Source organism: Mesoplodon mirus, assembly GCF_964341445.2.
Source record: "Mesoplodon mirus genome assembly, chromosome: 3".
NCBI lineage: Eukaryota > Metazoa > Chordata > Mammalia > Artiodactyla > Ziphiidae > Mesoplodon > Mesoplodon mirus.
In genome coordinates, this window is record NC_138978.1 from 8465620 (window position 1) to 8484714 (window position 19095).

The following is a 19095-nucleotide window of genomic DNA, read 5'->3' on the forward strand; positions in this document are numbered from 1 at the left end:
TTATTTGAAAAGTTGTCTCAAGTCAAATGGATTCATCACCTGTCATGCATTGACACCTGATACCCAGACTTAATTGCTATTTGTTCTTGCATTGTCCAAAGTGAAAAGTTTTTTTTTTTCTTTTTAAATCTAGTTTTTAATAAGTCTGGGTGACCGCACCTAAAATGGTAAGCAGTACCCTCCAGCTTTTTCTTAGTGCCTCTGTGCATTTGGGTTATGTTCTATTTACATGGCCTGTTACAGATCTCCATTGGGAAATCATGCCTTCTAAAAATATTCTTATTTGGAGGAGTGGGCAAAACAATGTTAATTATTTTAAAATGCTTTGTAGCAAAGCCTATGAATTGAAGGGAATATCAGCGCCTTTCTAGTTGGGGATTTGAAAAGTGGAATTAATTGCAATAGGGATAAAGTAGAAGAAACCACAAATTATCTTGTGCCTGAAATCCATTAAGAAGCCTGATAGCTTTAAGAACTAGCAGGGTGGGTTGTCTCTGTGGAAGTGTTAAGTGAAATGGGCTTTGTCTTCCAAAGGTGGGGAAATAGAGTAATGTTGAATAAAATCGCTTATAAAACTCAGATTAGACTCTCACGATGCATTGTTAAGTATGTAAAAGCAATAATATATTCTCTATTGTACTTAAAATGTAACTACTATGAGAGTTGAGCTCCTTTTCTAATGGAAGAATGTAAGTTTTTGTGTTGATAATTTACCTGATGCCCTTATCTAATTAGATTATGATAAATAGGTTTGTCATTTTGCAAGTTACATGTTTTAAACTTATAAATGAAATCGTCCTTTAGACTTATGGTCGCCACATTGTTTTATTCTGTTTCCTCTGTAAAAGGATCTTGCGTTGTTTTAATTTTTTTTTTTTTCTGCATCTAAATTGCATGATTTCCAAACCCTGTACCATCTGAATTTTGCATTTTAGCACTTGCACTATTACTCAGCAGCAGTAACATGGTAACACTTAAAATGGTATTCGGGGACCTCCAAAGACTAAACTGACAAGCCTTCAAGGAGCCCAGGGGTAAGTTATCTTTGTCAATGGCATGGTTTTGATCCCTTATTTACACTTGTGTAAATCTAGTTACCAGTCTTAGAAGGCTTTCAGTGTTGACTAGCCTTCTGTTAACATGTTTATGGTACTACATAGCTATGGGTATTTAATTCTACCCTAAAGAAAAAAAGAAAATGAAGTTTAGAAGTAAACTATTTGGCAAAGATTTGTTTTTAAAGTCTATTTGATCATCTAAATGCATTCATTCTAAAAAATTTTTTGAACCAGTTGAATAAAAATTTTTGTTGTCACCACAGTTTAGTGTCTGGAGTCTTACTGGAAAAACACAGTTTCTTTTTTTTTTTAATGTGACAAAGATGCTGGAAAGTTACCTTTAAAAAGTGAGTCTCAAGAAGTTGCACTTCATATGCACAAGAGAAGTTAGTCAAAACTCACAATGAATTTCTACATATAATGGTAACTGTTTGGCTAGAATGAAAAACTTTGTTAAATGTTAAATATTAAAACTTTTTAGGGAGGAATGGCCAACTAAATGAAATGAGATTTTTAAGGTTAAGTCAGAGCTTAAATGCTGTCCTTAGGAAACAGATGTTGAGTACTTAGTAATTCAGAAGATGTATGTGATAATTAGAATAATTTTTTTGTTGTTGAATACTAGGAGAGTAACTGTGTATTTAAGTTCTGCACTTAGCTGTTGTACGATCTGTAATCTATTTTTAAGTGTGCCCAAGTATTCCACGTTCGTGGTAAGAAGGAAAGAAACACTACAGATTGATTTATCAATAATACCGCCTCTTATTTTTAATGTTGTATTTCATCTTATGGAAATGCCACATTTGATTCAACTGTCTTAATTTGAAAATAAAATATTTAGGCTATTTCCAAGTGCTAGGAACATCCTCACAGCTAAATTAAAATCTTAGCATTGGAATTACCAGGTCAAAGACTATGCATGCTTTTAAGATTTGTGAAATATATTGCCAAATTGTCCTTCAGAAGATTCGTTGTCTTCGACAGTGTGAAATAGTGCTGTTCCATGTTCTTTTTGTCTGCCAGTTTGAGAAGTGAAAAATTATAGCATTGGTTTTAACATGGAAATCAGTCTATACCTAGGCCAAAGTATTGATATTTCCAGTTTATCTACCCAAGAAAAACATGATTCAAAGTAATTCCTGAACCAATACTGCTATAATATGTAACGCTCTCAGAGAACAAAAAGAACAAGTACAAAAAACTGGAGAAAAACAGTTAAAGAACATGAACAGGCAATTTCCAGAAATGCAAATGGCCAGTACAAAAAGACACTGGACTTTTGTAAGTAAATCCAAATTTAACCAGTGAGTTTCTATTGGATTGGCAACGATGAATATCACTACAATGGTTTATGTCCCCTTCAAAGAGTAAGTGGTGGAAAAGTGGCAAGTGGAGAAGTGCCTGAAAGGCACATCTCACCTGTAGTTTGGTTTGATTTTGAGGTGGAATGGCAACTGTCGTGTTAATGTTTCTCAGGTCAGTTTGCTGCTGAGGTCTTTTACAGGTATTTTTTAGAACAAAGAATCATGTACTCACTGAAGACACACAAGTTAAAAATTATTAATTATGTTCTTGATCCAGGGAATATAGTTGATGACTTTTGTGTAGACCCCATACTGATCTGCTTCCCCACAATTAATGGAACCCCAGGACACTATTCCTCCCACAAACCATTTCTGTGTCTCATTGTGTAGAAACACTAATGCCCCCCCACTATCGCCTTTACAGCTGTCCTTGCCCCCACTTTCTAAACCAGCACAAAGCATGTTGTCAGTTACCCTTCCCCCCGGATAGGACTTCTTTTCATATGCTGCCGTACAGTTTTGATGGTCAACAACTGGTATGTCAACAAACATTAGATTTCTGGCAAGAACACCCCTTTGGGTTAATCCCCATCCAGATGCAGTTCCAATATCATTGGTTCTCATGAAGCATTCAGCTTCTTTTCTTGGCAAACAAATAGGCATGATGTTGCTATTTAATACAACTTTGTTCTTCAGTTTAATCAATGCTATGTCATTATCGTAACCAGCATTATGAGTGTAATGTTCATGTATAAAAATGGCCTCGGCCCAGGCTTGTGTATAATGAGGTGACAGTCTCTTCAGGGCACCCATTCTAATGTCTAGGGAGGAGGCGTCTTCTCTTTGCTCATATACAGCATGAGCAGCTGTTAGGATCCAGTTGTCATATAGAAGTGCACCTGCTGCTATAGTTTTACCTAATAACAGGGCTTGCCAAGGAAAATCGCCAAGCTTTGCCTTTTGTCCTCCATATATGCGACCTTCTGTGGTACGGGTGGATATTCCACAAACTGGGGGAAAAAAGATGTATAGAGCCTTTATAGAAACCCGATGGTGTTTTTTCTCCAGTTATTACCACTTTGGAGTTGTGTATATGTAATGTCAACCAAAAATTGCATCACATAATTTGGTGGGTGTCCACCTAAACAGGCAAGTGAGACTGCTTAAAACACTGTTCAAAGACCTGATAAAACCATTTGGTATTTTTTAGCTCCGCAGAAAATGAGGTGAGTGAAAATTAACTTTTAGAAACTGTTTTGCTAAAATAATTTGGTCTCACAATTGGGAAGATATTTAATACGGCAAACAGGAATTGCCTGAGCTGATGTGCGTAGGAAGTGAGAACCTTTTCATTGCTTCTGTTTTCCTACTTGTAAAATGGGGTATTTACCATGTAGTTCTGGGAAAGCAGAAACTAAGGTCGCTATTATAGGATTTGCAGAATTACTTTCACCTTTGTACATTAAAATGTTTTTAAAAATTAGAATGTTGCAGTTGTAGCCAGGAACCTTCAGGTTCAGAAATTATTTTTGGTCTAGTTGATTCTTCCAAACACTAAACTTTATTATGTATTGCTAACTAAATATGCTCATTAATGTAGCAAATATACTTCCTGTTGCGGCAGAATACTCTTATTAAAGCTTACAAACATTGTGTCAGCTAAGATGCAGGTTTTTTAAAAAGACTGATTTAAGCCAGATAACACAGGGGTGATGAATATATTATTACCTTTCTGATTTTTTTTTAAAAATCATTCAACTATATCTTCAGAGCCGATTCTGGTAAAACTTTTTTTTAAGTACTGTTAAAAGGCAAATTGCATTAATGTTTAAAAACTAGATGTCATTGAAAACAATTGCTTAGGGAAATAATGAGGTTATTAGCTTTGGGTTTTAATAGCATTTTTAAAGAGAAGAAATCATGTTTATAAATGTATAAATGGTTCAAGATAATTTAAAAAATCATTTAATTTTTTATGCTTGCCTAGTTGTAAGGTCAAAAATAATCAAATGACTGATACAGTCAGCACCAACGACCTCTCCATATGGAAAGGGTAATGAGAACATACTGTTTGGAAATAATCAGTTGGTCTAAGAGCCAAGTGCTGAAGTTACGTTTCTGCCTACACAGCTGAAGCACTACTTACTGTCTGCTACCCAGTTCTACTTTCCATCAGTTATGAATCTCGTGTCTAAATGTATCCATTACCAGGCTCACAGACGGGGGGTGATTTTTCTCCTTTGGAGCTCGTCCAGAATCCATCAGCCTCACACACATATTTACCTGCAAATCATTGAAAGAGCAAAAATGTTTAACTGCATATGAAAAGGTGGTTGTCATCTGCTTGAATACCCCCCTTGGAAAATGTAGATTCTTGAGCATCAGTCGGAAATAGAGGTGTCTGAATAACCATTTTACATGATTTCATAAATAGGAGGTCTCTGCATTACCATGTATGCTTGCAAAGTGGAAACCTTTTAGATGTGTAACTTGAATATGTATCAAGATCTTAAGTGCTTAATGATAAGGTTTTGACTTGTTAAATTAAACCATTTGGAATATATTGTGTGTTTGTAGTAGTCATTTACTAGATAAGATCTGTTTTCAGATTCTTGCAAATTGACATTAAAGTCACTTCAGCTATATTATTTTACTTAGCAGGTGGAAGAAGTGCCTTGTAATCTTTTGTCTAGTCTTAGCCAAAAATGCTGGATTAGTTTATTTTCAGATCATGAGGGCTTAGGTTCCAAATATCACCCACCCCCAGCTTTGAACAATTTGCTTACCATCATTTGTTTTCATTGTGTAGAACTCATTACAGCGGTATTTAACCACAGCTTTGTATATGGTCACCTCGGTACCCGTTATATAGTCCACTTGGCCACTGGGTAGATCATCAGGAGGGCCACAGTCAACAACTAATAAACATGGGAGAGGGAAGTCAGTTTATACTTTGAATCCTAACATTAAAACGATGTGGAGTCTGATAGGTGGTTGTGCTGTGTGTTATAACTTGAAGTCATATTCAAGATGGACATCATTTCATCTCTGAAAATGGAATCACCTTAGTGTGATTTTAAAGCATCACTCTCATCTCTGTTCCTAACTAAATGGCTAGGTTGAAGTGAAGACCCTGGGCAAGGAGTTGTATGATGCCTTCCCTAAAGGAAGGGAATTTGAAACTACTTGGACTTCCTTAGCACTCACAAAAGAAAGGAAACAGCACAGCCTGCATATGCCTGTACAGTCTGGTTTGATGTTAAATGGTACAATTTGGTTATCCTTAAAAATAGAACAATACAAAGAAGACTGAAGAACTTGTTCTTATGCTCCTTTTCCTAAGTTGACCTTTTTAGAAGACCTGGAAGTCATAATACCTTGAGTTTGGGTTAGAATTCACAACTGTTAGGACATTACTTAATGTGACATAACTAACCAATTTGTGAGACAAAATGATACCAGTCTAAAAGTCATAGTTTTGTACACAGACATTAAAAATTGTTGATGTATTTCTGTGGATATTAAAAGATAACAAATAGTTTTCAGCAACTTAATAGCAGTGTGTCTGGCTTTGTGTCAAGTGCGTTGTCTACGTTGTCTTAATTCTCCACAGATGAGATGCCTGTAACTACCCAGTGACAAGTGGCAGAATCAGGGCTCTAACCCATACCTTAGTCCAACAGTCCTTCGGTGCCAGCTCTTCTTTACTGGTTTTTAAACTTAAAGAATTAGTAGTCTCACAGGAATATAAATTTTGAAATAAAAATATTCCCCTAGGAATTTTGTAGAAACCCTTGCACAAAATATGTGAAAGTAGGGACTTCCCTGCTGGCGCAATGGTTAGGAGTCCACCTGCCAGTGCAGGGGACGCAGGTTTGAGCCCTGGTCCAGGAGGATCCCACATGCCACGGAGCAGGTAGGCCCGCGTGCCACAACTACTGGGCCTGCACTCTGGAGAACGCGAGGCACAACTACTGAGCCCACGTGGCACAACTACTGAAGCCTGCAGGCCTGGAGCCTGTGCTTTGCAACGGGGGAGGCCACTGCAGTGAGGGGACAGCATGCTGCGGCGGAGAGTAGCCCCCGCTCAGTGCAACTAGAGGAAGCCTGCGCACAGCAACGAAGACCCAATGCAGCCAAAAACTAAATTATTTTTTAAAAATATGTGAAAATATGCGTACAGAGGTGTTAACTATGGCAGCGTATGTAATAGTAAAAAACTGGAAACTAGAAATCACATGAAGTAAAAAGCATAGGTCCTCTGATGGAATACTATGCAGTCATTAAAAAGAACGAGCAGCTCTCTGAGTGCTTGGATTGTTGCGGAAAGATATCCCAACAATGTTGGGGGGAAGAGTACATTGCAGTCAGATTTAGTTCAAAAGTATGTAATAGTGAGATATGTTAGTATGAATAGTATAGGAAATAAAGAGTATGAAGGAATGGACCCCAGTGTCTTACAGGTAGTTTGAGGATTTGGGCAAGAGAGGCTTTCACTGTATATTTTTGTGAATTTATATGGTTTTTCCATTTAACATTTATCATAATTTTAAAAATATTAAAAATAAGGTACGTGATTCTTAGTTCACAAAATGGTAGTGAACACCGTTATCCCAGTTTGATGCATATATGCCCCTACAAACAGTAGCCTCTACATGTTTACATGTGTGATATATGGAATTGGAGGGCTAGGCACCAAAATAACGAGAGTGACTATACTCTGATACGGCGGGATTATGAGTATTATAATGTTTGTAATTTTCTCTATTTCCCATCTTCTTTGAGTATTTTATACTTAGAAAAATATTTTTAAATACATACTTTTCTGAAGCAAATACTTTTCCTAGTAGCTTGGTTCTGTTTTAACCTCTTAAAAGTGCTCTGAGAGACTGGGGATGAGAAGCAAATTTGGAATTCAAGCCCTGATAAATCATTTTTTTAAAAGACCAGAAGCATCAGTAGTAGCAGAAGCAGCTACAGGCGTTGTGGTCACACATACGTACTGCTGCACTCTGGCATCGGTTGGTCCCAAGATCCATCTGCCTGACAGACTGCAACAAATGATTTCAGGGGCAAATAACCCTAAAGAGGAATTGAGAAAATATTAATTTCCTTGTTTATGTTATGAAACCACTCCCCAAAGCTCTGCTCCCACAGTAGTTCTTCTTCAAGTGTTTCAAGAGATGCTCCCAAGGGGGTGATGCATCCACACGACTGGACACGCAGCCCAACTGCCTTGATACATGTGTGTACTTGTTGGTGATGTCACCTATGTGTGTATCTCATTTTTAAAGATGTTGACTTGTGCAGCAGTTTATATCCACTTAATCCAAGAATACGTCAGATTTCTCACAAGTTCCTGCTGGTGTTCCACCATTTTTTTTCTTTTTTTTTTTTTTTGCGGTATGTGGGCCTCTCACTGTTGTGGCCTCTCCCGTTGCGGAGCACAGGCTCCGGACGCGCAGGCTCAGCGGCCATGGCTCACGGGCCCAGCTGCTCCGCGGCATGTGGGATCTTCCCAGACTGGAACACGAACCCGTGTCCGTGCATCGGCAGGCGGACTCTCAACCACTGCGCCACCAGGGAAGCCCCCACCATTTCTTTATGTAAAGTGCCAAAGGGTGACAGTCAAAAGTTTGGGGAAGATCAGCCTGATCAGACATGGAGTGAATGTGTCTGGATTTTTCTAGCCTGCGGCTATTAACTGGAGGAAAGTTATTTAAAATATCAATATTTTCAGAAGCTTCACATGTGTGTTCTCAATCACTTTCCATTGCTAATATTTAGCGGGACATTTTTGACTTATTGAAATATTTTTCTAAAATCAGACTTTAAAATGAAAGAAGGTGGCTTTGACTGAAGCTTTATGCTTCAAAGGAGAGCAGGATGACTTCTTTTTTCCTCAGAAACTGAACCGGCTTGCGGTCCAAGTTGCTGTGGAAAGAGCCTGCCAAGAAGTTTACAAGTTGAGCAAAGTGTCTCACTTTTTGGGGGGGCGGGGGCGGTTGTGCCTCCACAGGACTGGTTGCATAACCAGCTATCTTTTCAGTGTTATTGCTTTTTACCACTGGGATTCAGTGACATTTTGAAGAACATAAAGAGGACATGTTAATCGCTTACCTGTGCCCCTAAAGCAACACACTAAGCATTTTTTGAAATTATCCTCCTTCTCCCTTAACAGTGGTCGCTGTTTATAACTTTGCAGAATATACTGTTTCCAAGGGCCATTTAATTTTTTTGTAGGCCCAGGAGTTGTTTCATGTAAAGGTCATTTGACCAGGAGGAGTTTGATCTAATGCAAGGTGATAACACAGAGCACATGACAAACATTTCAGCTGCTTTACCAAGAGCTGCTGTAATGTGTGGACAGAGAAAAGGTGTACATTTTAACCGCCAGCTTTCCAAAAAAAAAAGAGAGAGCTTTTTTAAAAAGCGGAGTTCCGGGCTTCCCTGGTGGCGCAGTGGTTGAGAATCCGCTTGCCAGTGCAGGGAACACGGGTTCGAGCCCTGGTCCGGGAAGATCCCACATGCCGCAGAGCAACTGGGCCCATGGGCCACAGCTACTGAGCCTGTGCTCTAGAGCCCAGGAGCCACAACTACTGAGCCCACGTGCCACAACTACTGGATCCCGCACACCTGGTGCCCGTGCTCTACAAGAGAAGCCACCGAAACAACAAAGAGTAGCGCCCCGCTCGCCGCAACTAGAGAAAGCCCGTGCGCAGCAACGAAGACCCAACGCAGCCAAAACTAATAAATAAATTAAAAAAAATTTTTTTAAACTGGAGTTCCTAAGAATAGAAAATTCTCTGTAGCCGTTTCTCTTAGCAAATGTATCATTTCTTTGAATTTTATTGTTTAATCATAGGCAAAGTAAACCACCATGCTGACAACGGCTGTTTCCCCATTTTCCTTTCACATACTTGCTGATATAAATATGTATTCATTCAAAAACCGTCATGATTGTGGTGCACTTAAACAGCTTTGTATTAACTTACTTGCAGAAGTTCGTAGCCCGACTCGCAAAAGACAAAGAAGCGGTCTTTCATGATGTATTTGGCCTGCACAGGGGAGATGTGGCCGTTAGGTGGTGCCGTCGGGTCAGGGCAGGGCTGAGCTGCACAAGGAAACCAGATGTCGGGGGTTTAGCTCTATAGCAGCAAGTCTGAATTTAGCAATTAGAAGTTCTTGGTTTATAAATGAAACACTTAACGTGTAAAGAGAGCTTGCCACAGTGGGGTAGAGTTCTTAAGATTTAAAACCAAAGGCAAGATTAAAGTCTCGGCTGCTTATCGTACAAATTAGGATTTGTCTCCTGGCCTGGGCTTCAGCCAAAGTGATGAAAAGAAAGCCAGGCATGTGGTAAGGGAGCAAGGTCATGGCAAAGGGAGAATCTGCTCCACGCCAGGGGCCTCACACACACTGCTGAAAACTGGGGGAGTGTAACTTGGGGGGGCGGGAAGAGCTGGACAGCGTGAGTTAAAATCACAGGAAAGCCTCAGTTTCCTCATCTGTAAGCTGAGTGATAAGAACGTTTGCTCAGCTTCTAGGGCTGCTGCGAGGACCAAATGTGAAGCACAGAGGAAATCGCTTTGCTAATAAGTGCTGGGCAATGGGGGTTTGCAGCCAGTGAACCCTCACAGCAGCCCTTGTGGCTTAGAGAGGCACCGGGGCTCAGGGCCAGACTGGCACTCAGGAAGCCTCGTACGTCCCTCGTGAGCACGTGCCCAGGGCTGGCTTCCACTTTGGCCCCCAAACCCTGGCCTGTTGTCACCCCAAGGCTTCAGCCAGTCCCCCATGGCTGCCCATCCCCCAAGGCCACCCCTCAGCCCACACAGGTCATTTGCCCAGTCCCCTCCTTCCTCCAGCAGCTGACTCCTGTGTCCTGCAGTGACTCTCAGTCCCAGGCAGGCCCCAGAGTCTCCCCTCTTGGAACCAATCTGCAGGGATGTTCCAGATGGCCCTGTCGGGGCCCAGGGCTTCCCGAGGCCACCTCATACCCAGGCCAGGGCCCTGCTGGCACTTCCCTTCACACACACCTCCAGGCTCTGCCCTGGCTCCTTCTCACCCACCAGCCTGGCAAACCTGACTCTTCCCTCTGACTCACTCTGAAACCAGTGCTTCAGTTTTAGAAGTTTTATTACTTCAACCCACGGGAAAACAAAAGGCTTTTTAAAAATGAACAAGAGGCCCGTGAAGTGTTCCCAACGTGCTGGTCTCTCCCTTCCTGACCCATCTCTCACCCTTTCCCACAGAGCTGGCCCAAAGGTTAATATCTTTCCTAATTCAATCTCATTTTTTAAATTACTCAGTACCTCCTCCATGCTCACTCGGTGTCTTCTGAGTTAGCCCACTAATCCCCACCTTTCCAAGGAGATATTGTCCTTCATTGGATAATTGGGACATTAAGTCTCAGAAAAGTTATGTTAAGAGGTTCAATGTCACATGGCCAGGAAACAGGATGCGTTACAGCCCGGACGCCAACCCGGACAGTCTGACACCCAGCCTGCACTCTGAGCACGGCTTGGGGCCTTGGGTATTTTGCTTTGGAGCTTCTCCAGCTCAGTTACTCTGTCCTTCCAAAAACATCCTGAAAGACCTGTTGGCTGAGAGTGGGGAGAGGGACAGATACGTCCAGAGGTCAGTGCCCAGAAGGTGGGGGACTTGGACTCGTGTCTCAGGAGGTGGCACCAAGAACTACCGTCTACGTTTGAGGGTCTGTCACGAGGAAGAGGTGGTGGAGGGTTGGAGAGGCGGCGTGCAGACTCCCTGTCCAAACCCTCCATGTCAGGCGGGAGCCCCCATCTCTGCCTACCCCATCACACCCTCTTACAGCTCACACCAAGAAAGCTGGAGCCTCTGGGCTTTTGCACGTACACTTCCCTTGCACTTGGAGCACCCTTCCACCTTCCTCCAATACCTACTTATCCTTTCAATCCAATCTCGTATGTTTCCTGTCCCGGGCCCCTTTTGTTAGCACCCAGCCCCTGCCTGGGCCAGGTCCCTCCTCTGGACTCTCACTGTGTCTGGTGCTCGGCTGTGCTTGTCACAGGGCTGTGGTCATGTTGCTGTGACTAGACTGGACTGACAGCAGAGGTATTACGTATTCCCCACACAGGGCCCGGTGCACATCCATAAGACGGATGGATGGATGGATGGATGGAAGGAGGGAAGGATGGACAGATGGATGTGTGTGAGGGGTGGCATGAACATGACTTAGCATAAGGATTATAGCTGTCCCGTGATGTCTGCGGGGCATTGGTTCCAGGAGCCCCGTGAATACCAAAACCTGCGGCTGCTCAAGTCCCTTATACAAAATGGCAGAGGGAATTCCCTGGCAGTCCAGTGGTTAGGACTCAGCGCTTTCACTGCCGAGGGCATAGGTTCAATCCCTGGTCGGAAAACTAACATCATCCCACAAGCTCCTCGGCCAAAAGAAAAAAAAAAGGCAGAGTGTCAGCCATCTGTATCCATGGGTTCTACATCCACGGATGTGGGGAGCCAACTGTATTTTGAGCTGATTATTTTATGAAACAGCAGACACAGGAGAGACTCTGAAAACAGAGTAGAAATTACCCTTCTCTAAGGGAAATTTACGTTTACAGAGGAAATCTCCATTTGTAAGAGTGTCTCCCACTCTGTACCAGGAGGAGGATGACTAAATCACTAGAAACTCTTAACAAAGGAAAAGACAGAAAAATTTTTTTTACTAAAATTAAATTTCAAAAGCAAAAAGAAGACAGAGTCTTTAATCTGCATAACGAATCTTACTCTTGCTTACCATGCTTTTCCTGGTCACCTCCTCATAACTGGACTTCCCTGTACCCTTTCTCTCTTTTGTCTTTAGCTGAAGATGTTTAAGCCTGAATTCTAAGCCACCGCTGAGACTCATTTTCCCCTGGGTTATCTCCCACGCATGCACGAGATATCCATGTTCATAAACTTGTTTCTTTTTCTCTCGTTAATGTCTCTTGTTCCCAGCCAAGAATTTGGAAGGGCAGAGGGAAAATTATTATTTCCTCCCCTACAGATGGAAGGCGGGATGGTTGGATGGCTGGGTGAATGGCAGAGGGGAGGGTGAGAGGTAGGGAAGGAGAGAAGGAAGGCTGTGTGGACGGGTAAATGGGTAGAAGGAGGGATGGTTGGATGGAGGGGTGAGTGAGTGGGTGGATGAATGGGGGGGTGGCACTTCCCATAGGGGACCCCTGCCTCACAGATGACCCCACTCAAACCTGGCCTGTCTTCTGATGGAGTTCAGGACACACTACCTCAAAATACGGCACCTTGGCATGTTGATGATTTTTTTTTTTTTTTTTTTTTTTTTTGCGGTACACGGGCCTCTCACTGTTGTGGCCTCTCCCGTTGCGGAGCACAGGCTCCAGACCTGCAGGCTCAGCGGCCATGGCTCACGGGCCCAGCCGCTCCATGGCATGTGGGATCTTCCCGGACCGGGGCACGAACCCATGTCCCCTGCATCGGCAGGCGGACTCCCAACCACTGCACCACCAGGGAAGCCCCATGTTGACGATTTTAAGCTGGGAGTTTGAGAAAATGGCAGAAGCAGGAAGGTCACTCTGATTCCTCGCCTCTTGCCCTTCCTCCCTGAAGCAGGTCATAAGACCCTCATGTGACAAGTGTCTGCCCTACACCCAGAGGGAAGCCTTATCACCAAAGACAGAAGGATGCCAAGAAGAATCCTAACAAACAGGCCTGGCTAAATTCCCCCACCCCGCTTACCACCCTTACTTCATATTCCTCAGCCTATCACACTCCTCAGCAAACCTAGCACAAACGTACACAGGCCCAGCTGTCTCTCTGAGTCTTTATTTCCTTAAAAAGGCTCCTGTGCCACATAAAATTTACATGAAATAAACATGTATGCTTTTTTTTCCTGTTAACCTGTCAGGTTGCTTTTCAGACCCAGCCAGGGACACTAAGAGGGTTAAGGAAAACTTTTCCCTCCCCTAACTTCCCAGGCCCAGCCAGGAAGAATTCCATCCTATGTGGCTCCTTGACGCTTCTGGAAGAGCTCCCTGCCAAATCGGAGCCCCACCTGCCCTCACCTGTGCTGTTGTAGTGGATCTTCCAGCCCGTGTGGTCCCCCGACTGATCGGTGGCAAAGGTGATGGTCACAGTGTTGCTCTTGCTTTCAATCCTGCCGGGCAACGCCTTCCCACAAAATGGGCCATATTCCTCCTTGTCTGTTTGAATCTGAAAGTGGAGAGGCCCCTGTCACCTCAGGACCTGCCGGGCCAGGGGGAGGCAGCGGCCAGGGGAACCAGACCTTCAGGGAGTCGTAGGGGCACTGGGTCTCAGGGTGCATCTCCACGTCAAAGGACTCCACGAAGTCCAGGGTGACATGGAACCCCTCCTCCAGGCGGATGTTGTAGGTGCAGCTGGAGAGCTTGGGGTACGGCTGAGGGTATCCAGGGCTGCTGAGCACCCCAGACCGGGCAGTGAAGACCTGGCCTGAGCACAGGGCTGGGGAGAGGGGAGAGGACGGGCAGGATGAGCCAGGCGCAGGCGGCGTGGCTCAGGCCACCTGTCCACCGTCACTCGTCAGCCCCAGAGGCATCTCCCAAGACTGAACGCCCCACCCAGTGGCTGAAGGCACAGTTTAGGGAGAGGTCTCCCTGGCTTCCAGGATTTAGCTGAAACAAGTGACACTTGGAGGTACTTTCTCCAGGGGCCCCACTCACACCCCTAGGGAGGATGGAGGCCCTAAGCTGAGGCTCCTGGTTCGGGGAACCCTGGGCCAGAGCCACAGTTCCAGGGGTGCGGGGAGTGAGCCGTGTCAGGGTCTGCCCAGGGGAAAGGGGCACCAGGAGAACTGAAGGGACTTTCCTGTTCCCAGGAATTGGGTGTGGGGAGGTGGCAGGAGAGGAATTTCCCCTGGGCCCCTTCCAGGAACACTCAGGAAGGCATCCCCTTGCCCACCATCCCTGGGTCTAGGCTCTGCCCTGGGGGGCAATTGAGGGCAGTTCAAGTCCACACTGATCGTGAGTCTGGTACCCACTTTCCCCATGGAAACAGCTGATCCTGCCTTTGCAGAGGGAATGTCTGCTGGCATCCCTCGTAGGACGGTTCTACCCCCCATCCCCCCGGTGGCAGAGGTGGGGACACAGGCATTCCGGGAAGTGAGGAGTCCCAGCACTGCCTTTCTTCTTCCACGTGGCTGCTTCCCATGGGACAGAGGGAGTCACCCCCGGACGTGGGGGACCAGACTGCCCCTCAGTGAATCGATACCTCCTTGGGCCTCTCTGCTCGGGGTCAGACTCCCCCAGCCCAGCACACCCAGGACCTGAGGTACCCTCTGCACAGGAGGTGGACCCCAGGATGCTCTGAGCTCAGTCCTTGGATTCCTGGTGGTGGAGGAGCAAGAGCTCGGCTCCCCTGTGTGAGCCCCCTGCCCTCCTCTGGGCCTCGGTGCCCCATCATCAGAATGAGGGTGAGGACAGAGAAAGCCCCTCTGGCAAAGGAGCCTGTGGCCCCGCAGAGGCGGCTCCCACCAACTAGGGCCCATCGGGCTGAGATGAGGGTGGGAAGGAAGGGGCCAGAGTGCACACTGCTGCCCCCCCCCACCCTTCCCCCGCCAGAGACACGCAGCAGGTGGAGGTGGAGCCGAGTTTATTGTTAGGTCCATGGGCGGGGTCAATGGGGGCTGCAGGCTGCAGCGGTCTTGCCCGAGCCAGACCGGAGCTGGAGGGCAGGCTAGAGGTTCTGCTCTGGAAGAGAGAACAGAGACGGGGAGAGACACGGGGGAGGGCACTGAGCAGGGGAGCAGGCTCAGCACCGAGGGTGGGGGCTGCTCGCTCTCAGGGCGCCAGCTGGTTTTCCGTCCAGGCCCCTGGCAGGGGCGCAGAGGGGAGTCCGGGCCGTGGAGGCCAAAGGGGTTGGTCTGCTGGGGGCTGAACCGGCAGCTTTGAGCTGAAGTTTCATGGAGGGAAGCTTGTGTGAGGCAGGCCTAGGGCCCCCACTCCTTCATCCTGAAGCCCCCCAAGGAGGATGAGTCCTGATTGGCCAGGTACACAGTGAGGGCCTACCGCATGCTCACCAAGTGAATGAGCTGGAGAGGAGTGAGAGTGAACCACGGACAGGGTGGAAGCAGGTGAGGAGTGGAAAGCGTGGATGGATGAGTGCCTAGGTGGGTGGATGGATGAGTGCTTAGGTGGGTGGATGGATGGGTGGATGGGTGGATGGATGGGTGGGTGGATGGATGGGGATGGGTGGGTGGATGGGTGGATGGATGGGTGGATGGATGGGGATGGGTGGGTGGATGGGTGGGTGGATGGATGGATGGGTGGGTGGATGGGTGGATGGATGGGTGGATGGATGGGTGGGTGGATGGGTGGATGGATGGGTGGATGGATGGGTGGATGGATGGGGATGGGTGGGTTGATGGATGGATGGGTGGGTGGATGGGTGGGTTGATGGATGGATGGGTGGGTGGGTGGATGGGTGGGTTGATGGATGGATGGGTGGGTGGATGGGTGTATGGATGGATGGATGGATGGGTGGGTGGATGGATGGATGGATGGGTGGGTGGATGGGTGGATGGATGGGTGGATGGATGGGTGGATGGATGGGTGGATGGGTGGGTGGATGGGTGGGTGGATGGGTGGATGGGTGGGTGGATGGGTGGGTTGATGGATGGATGGGTGGGTGGATGGGTGGGTTGATGGATGGATGGGTGGGTGGATGGATGGGTGGATGGATGGATGGATGGGTGGGTGGATGGGTGGATGGATGGGTGGATGGATGGATGGATGGGTGGGTGGATGGATGGGGATGGGTGGGTGGATAGGTGGATGGATGGGTGGATGGATGGGTGGATGGATGGGGATGGGTGGGTGGATGGGTGGGTTGATGGATGGATGGGTGGGTGGATGGGTGGGTGGATGGATGGATGGGTGGGTGGATGGGTGGATGGATGGATGGATGGGTGTGTGGATGGGTGTGTGGATGGATGGGGATGGATGGGTGGATGAGTGGATGGATGGGTGGGTAGTGGGTGGGTGGATGGTTGGGTGGGTGGATGGGTGGGAGGGTGTGTGGGTGGGTGGATGGATGGGTAGATGGATGGATGGTGAGAGGGGACAGAAGATCTGAAAAGGAACCGTCACCCAGGAGAAGTGTCTAGTGGGCCAAGGCCAGTGGGCCCTCCAGTCGCCTGGGCAGAGCAGCTATGGTCTTGAGAAGCCAGCTGTGTCTTGGGCAGGGTGGGGGTGGGCTGGGCACAGGGTCCCCCTCCAGCTGCAGCTCACCTGAGCAAGCGCGCTTGTTCCTGTGGAGAACGTAGCCCATACGGCAGGAGCAGTAGAAGCCACCCAGGTGATTGTGGCAGTGGTGCTCGCAGAGGGGGGCCTCTCCTGGGGGCACCTGGCACTCGTCGATGTCTGGGGGAGGGGCCGGCAGGCAGTCAGCAGGGAAGGAGATGGGACATCGCTGAGGCCTAGGCTCGGGTTTAGGGGCCCTCCAGTATCATGGCCTGACCTGAGAGGAGCCTCCTCTTGTCTGCAGGTGTTTCATGCCCAGCTGAGCGCTAGAGGCCCAGGGTCACTGCGACCTCCCTGCAGCACTTGGAGGGAGACCTAAATACCATCTGTTTTAAACCAATGACGGTTTAATGGTCCTGCTGGTGGTGACTAGGCTAGTGAAAGGAGCGCCCAGCACGGGAACCCAGTGGGTGGGCCTCTATATGGGTTTCACCAGATTCTTGCAGCAGCCTCAGGGTGAGCACAGAGAGGTTGAGCCACTTGCCCGAGGCCAACAGCAAGTCCCTGCAGGAGCCAGAATCTGAAACAAATGTCAGACTCGAAGCCCACAGGCAGATGCAGCGCTCAGGCCAGTGGGGGGCATCACTTTCCATCTGTGAATGGGCTCACTGGGTCCTTGCATCACGGGGGCCCGTGAGGATGTCCTGGCTCAGCACCTGGCACAGAATGGGGCTCAGCCTAGAGCAGAGGTCCTGTCTGTTGCTGATATTTGCACTGTGATGATGATGTCAGACCAGGTGGGGACTCTCTCCTGCTGGTTTGGCAGGAGTCCAGCCTCAGGGAGCGGGGCAAAAGGGAGGGCTGCTCTGGCCCAAGACGGAGTTGCCCCCGCGCCAACCGGCCTTCTCTCGGCTCACCCTCTGCTGAGTAGAAGGCCTCGAAGCCCGCGAACGGCTTCTCGTTGGAGTAGTCGGAGCGGAAGGTGACGTCGAGGCTGGAGCCCGACGAGTAGAAGGTGGCGTTGCCGGGCGCCCGCTCCGTGTCCGTGCTCTCTGACCCGCACAGCGTGGCCAGCACCGTGGTCCCGGCGCTCAGCTGTGGGGTTGCGGGTCACGGGGGGAAGGCGAGACCCCGGGCCTGCCGGCCCTCCCGCCCTCCGCTCTGAGGCCAGCCCCCGCCCCCAGGTGTCCCCAGCCCGCCCTGCCGGCACCTTGACGAAGTCATACTCGCAGAGGTAGGAGGGCTCCAGCTGGAAGTGAGTGAAGTAGAGACGCAGGCGGTAGCCGGGGGGCGCCGTCAGGGCCCAGCGCTGCTCGTGGTTGTTGGCATACGGGCCCGGGAAGCCAGGAGATGCCAGGCGCCCGAACACGGGCTTGGGCCACTGCGGGCCCGAGGACGTGGTGGCTGCCGAGCCCCACAGCAGGCCCAGGATGACCAGCAGCCTGAAGGCAGAGCAGGGGAGGGGCGGTGAGGCCCAGTCTCACCCCTCACCCCCGCTGGGGAGACCCCGAGGGCTTCCACCCACCTCATGGTGCACTCGGCCAGGCCCGGTCTGGAGCCCCAGGGCGCCTCACCTTTGATCTGTTTGTCCAGCGGCCGGCCCTGCCCCCAGCTGCCCTGCCCCTGGCATTCTGGGAACAGACCCCATGACTCCTGCCTGCCCAGACTTCCGGGCAGGGAGGACAGGATGCTCCAGGAGCCAGGGGGCTGAACCTGGCTGACAGCCAGCTCCGGGAACAAACCCTGAACCTCTGTGGTTCCCCCGCCGTGTGTGACTTCCGAGGTCGCCCAGGGTCTCTGTGACAATGACCTCGGCAGTGATGGCTTCTAGGTGGAGATGGGGGAGGCACACACACACACCTACCTTTGCCTCCTGAAACGCTACGATAAGAGAGAAGAGAAAAGTCTTAAAAACAGGAGCCCAGACGATGGGGAATGTGGGAGAGGAGGGAGCATCAACATTTGGGAAGCCGGGGAAACAGATGGACAGGTGGAAACAGCTCTCCGGGAAGCAACTCTAAGTTGGCAGGAACCAGGAATTGGTGGCACCAGGTCCTTCTGGACGCATGTAAGAATCTGGCCAATCCCTATTTCCCATCCCCCGACCTCAGCAGAAACGTGGAGACTTATTCTTGGAGGGAGTATATGGAGAGTCCCAGGCCCAGCTGAGCCTGGGAGGGGCAGACAGAAAACAGGGGCACTAAGCAGACAGACCAGCCTCCCTTTGACTCAACTCCTAGAACCTGGCCGCCACCAGGCTTCTCTCTTTTTCCTGGGAAGTGTGACGAGTTCAGGAGGAAAGACCTAAAGACACTGACTTAAGGTTCTACAAGCAAATGGCTCAGCCGCCTCACCCACAGTGAAAGTCAGCTGACAAGCCCCCATCATGCGCTCAGAGCTTCCAATTAGCTTTTTAGTCCCCAGTCTTACACAGGAGCAGAACATTCAAGGGTTACTGAGGAAAACCTCACACGTGAGGGAGAAAGACCAAAAAAATCAACCAACCAACAACAAGAACAA

The 19095-nt window shown here is 48.2% G+C and overlaps 1 protein-coding gene across 6 annotated transcripts; it reads right to left on the reverse strand.

Annotated features, from left to right (window-relative positions):
* Positions 1 to 6: 6 nt before the first annotated feature.
* Positions 7 to 18208, reverse strand: MASP2 (MBL associated serine protease 2). Of its 6 annotated transcripts, none has more exons than XM_082615616.1 (11): positions 18150 to 18208; positions 17786 to 18017; positions 17493 to 17670; positions 16624 to 16755; positions 13644 to 13840; positions 13423 to 13570; positions 9358 to 9476; positions 7366 to 7444; positions 5149 to 5280; positions 4571 to 4645; positions 7 to 3372 (listed from the first exon to the last, which is right to left on the reverse strand). In XM_082615616.1, the coding sequence occupies exons 1-11, from the start codon at positions 18203 to 18205 to the stop codon at positions 2609 to 2611; spliced, it is 2112 nt and encodes a 703-aa protein (XP_082471742.1). In that variant the 5' UTR covers positions 18206 to 18208; the 3' UTR covers positions 7 to 2608. The 6 variants fall into 6 exon arrangements, with proteins under 6 accessions (XP_082471742.1, XP_082471743.1, XP_082471745.1 ...); XM_082615617.1 differs by having other exon boundaries at positions 18101 to 18156; XM_082615619.1 differs by having other exon boundaries at positions 3305 to 3372; positions 4509 to 4645.
* Positions 18209 to 19095: the final 887 nt, after the last annotated feature.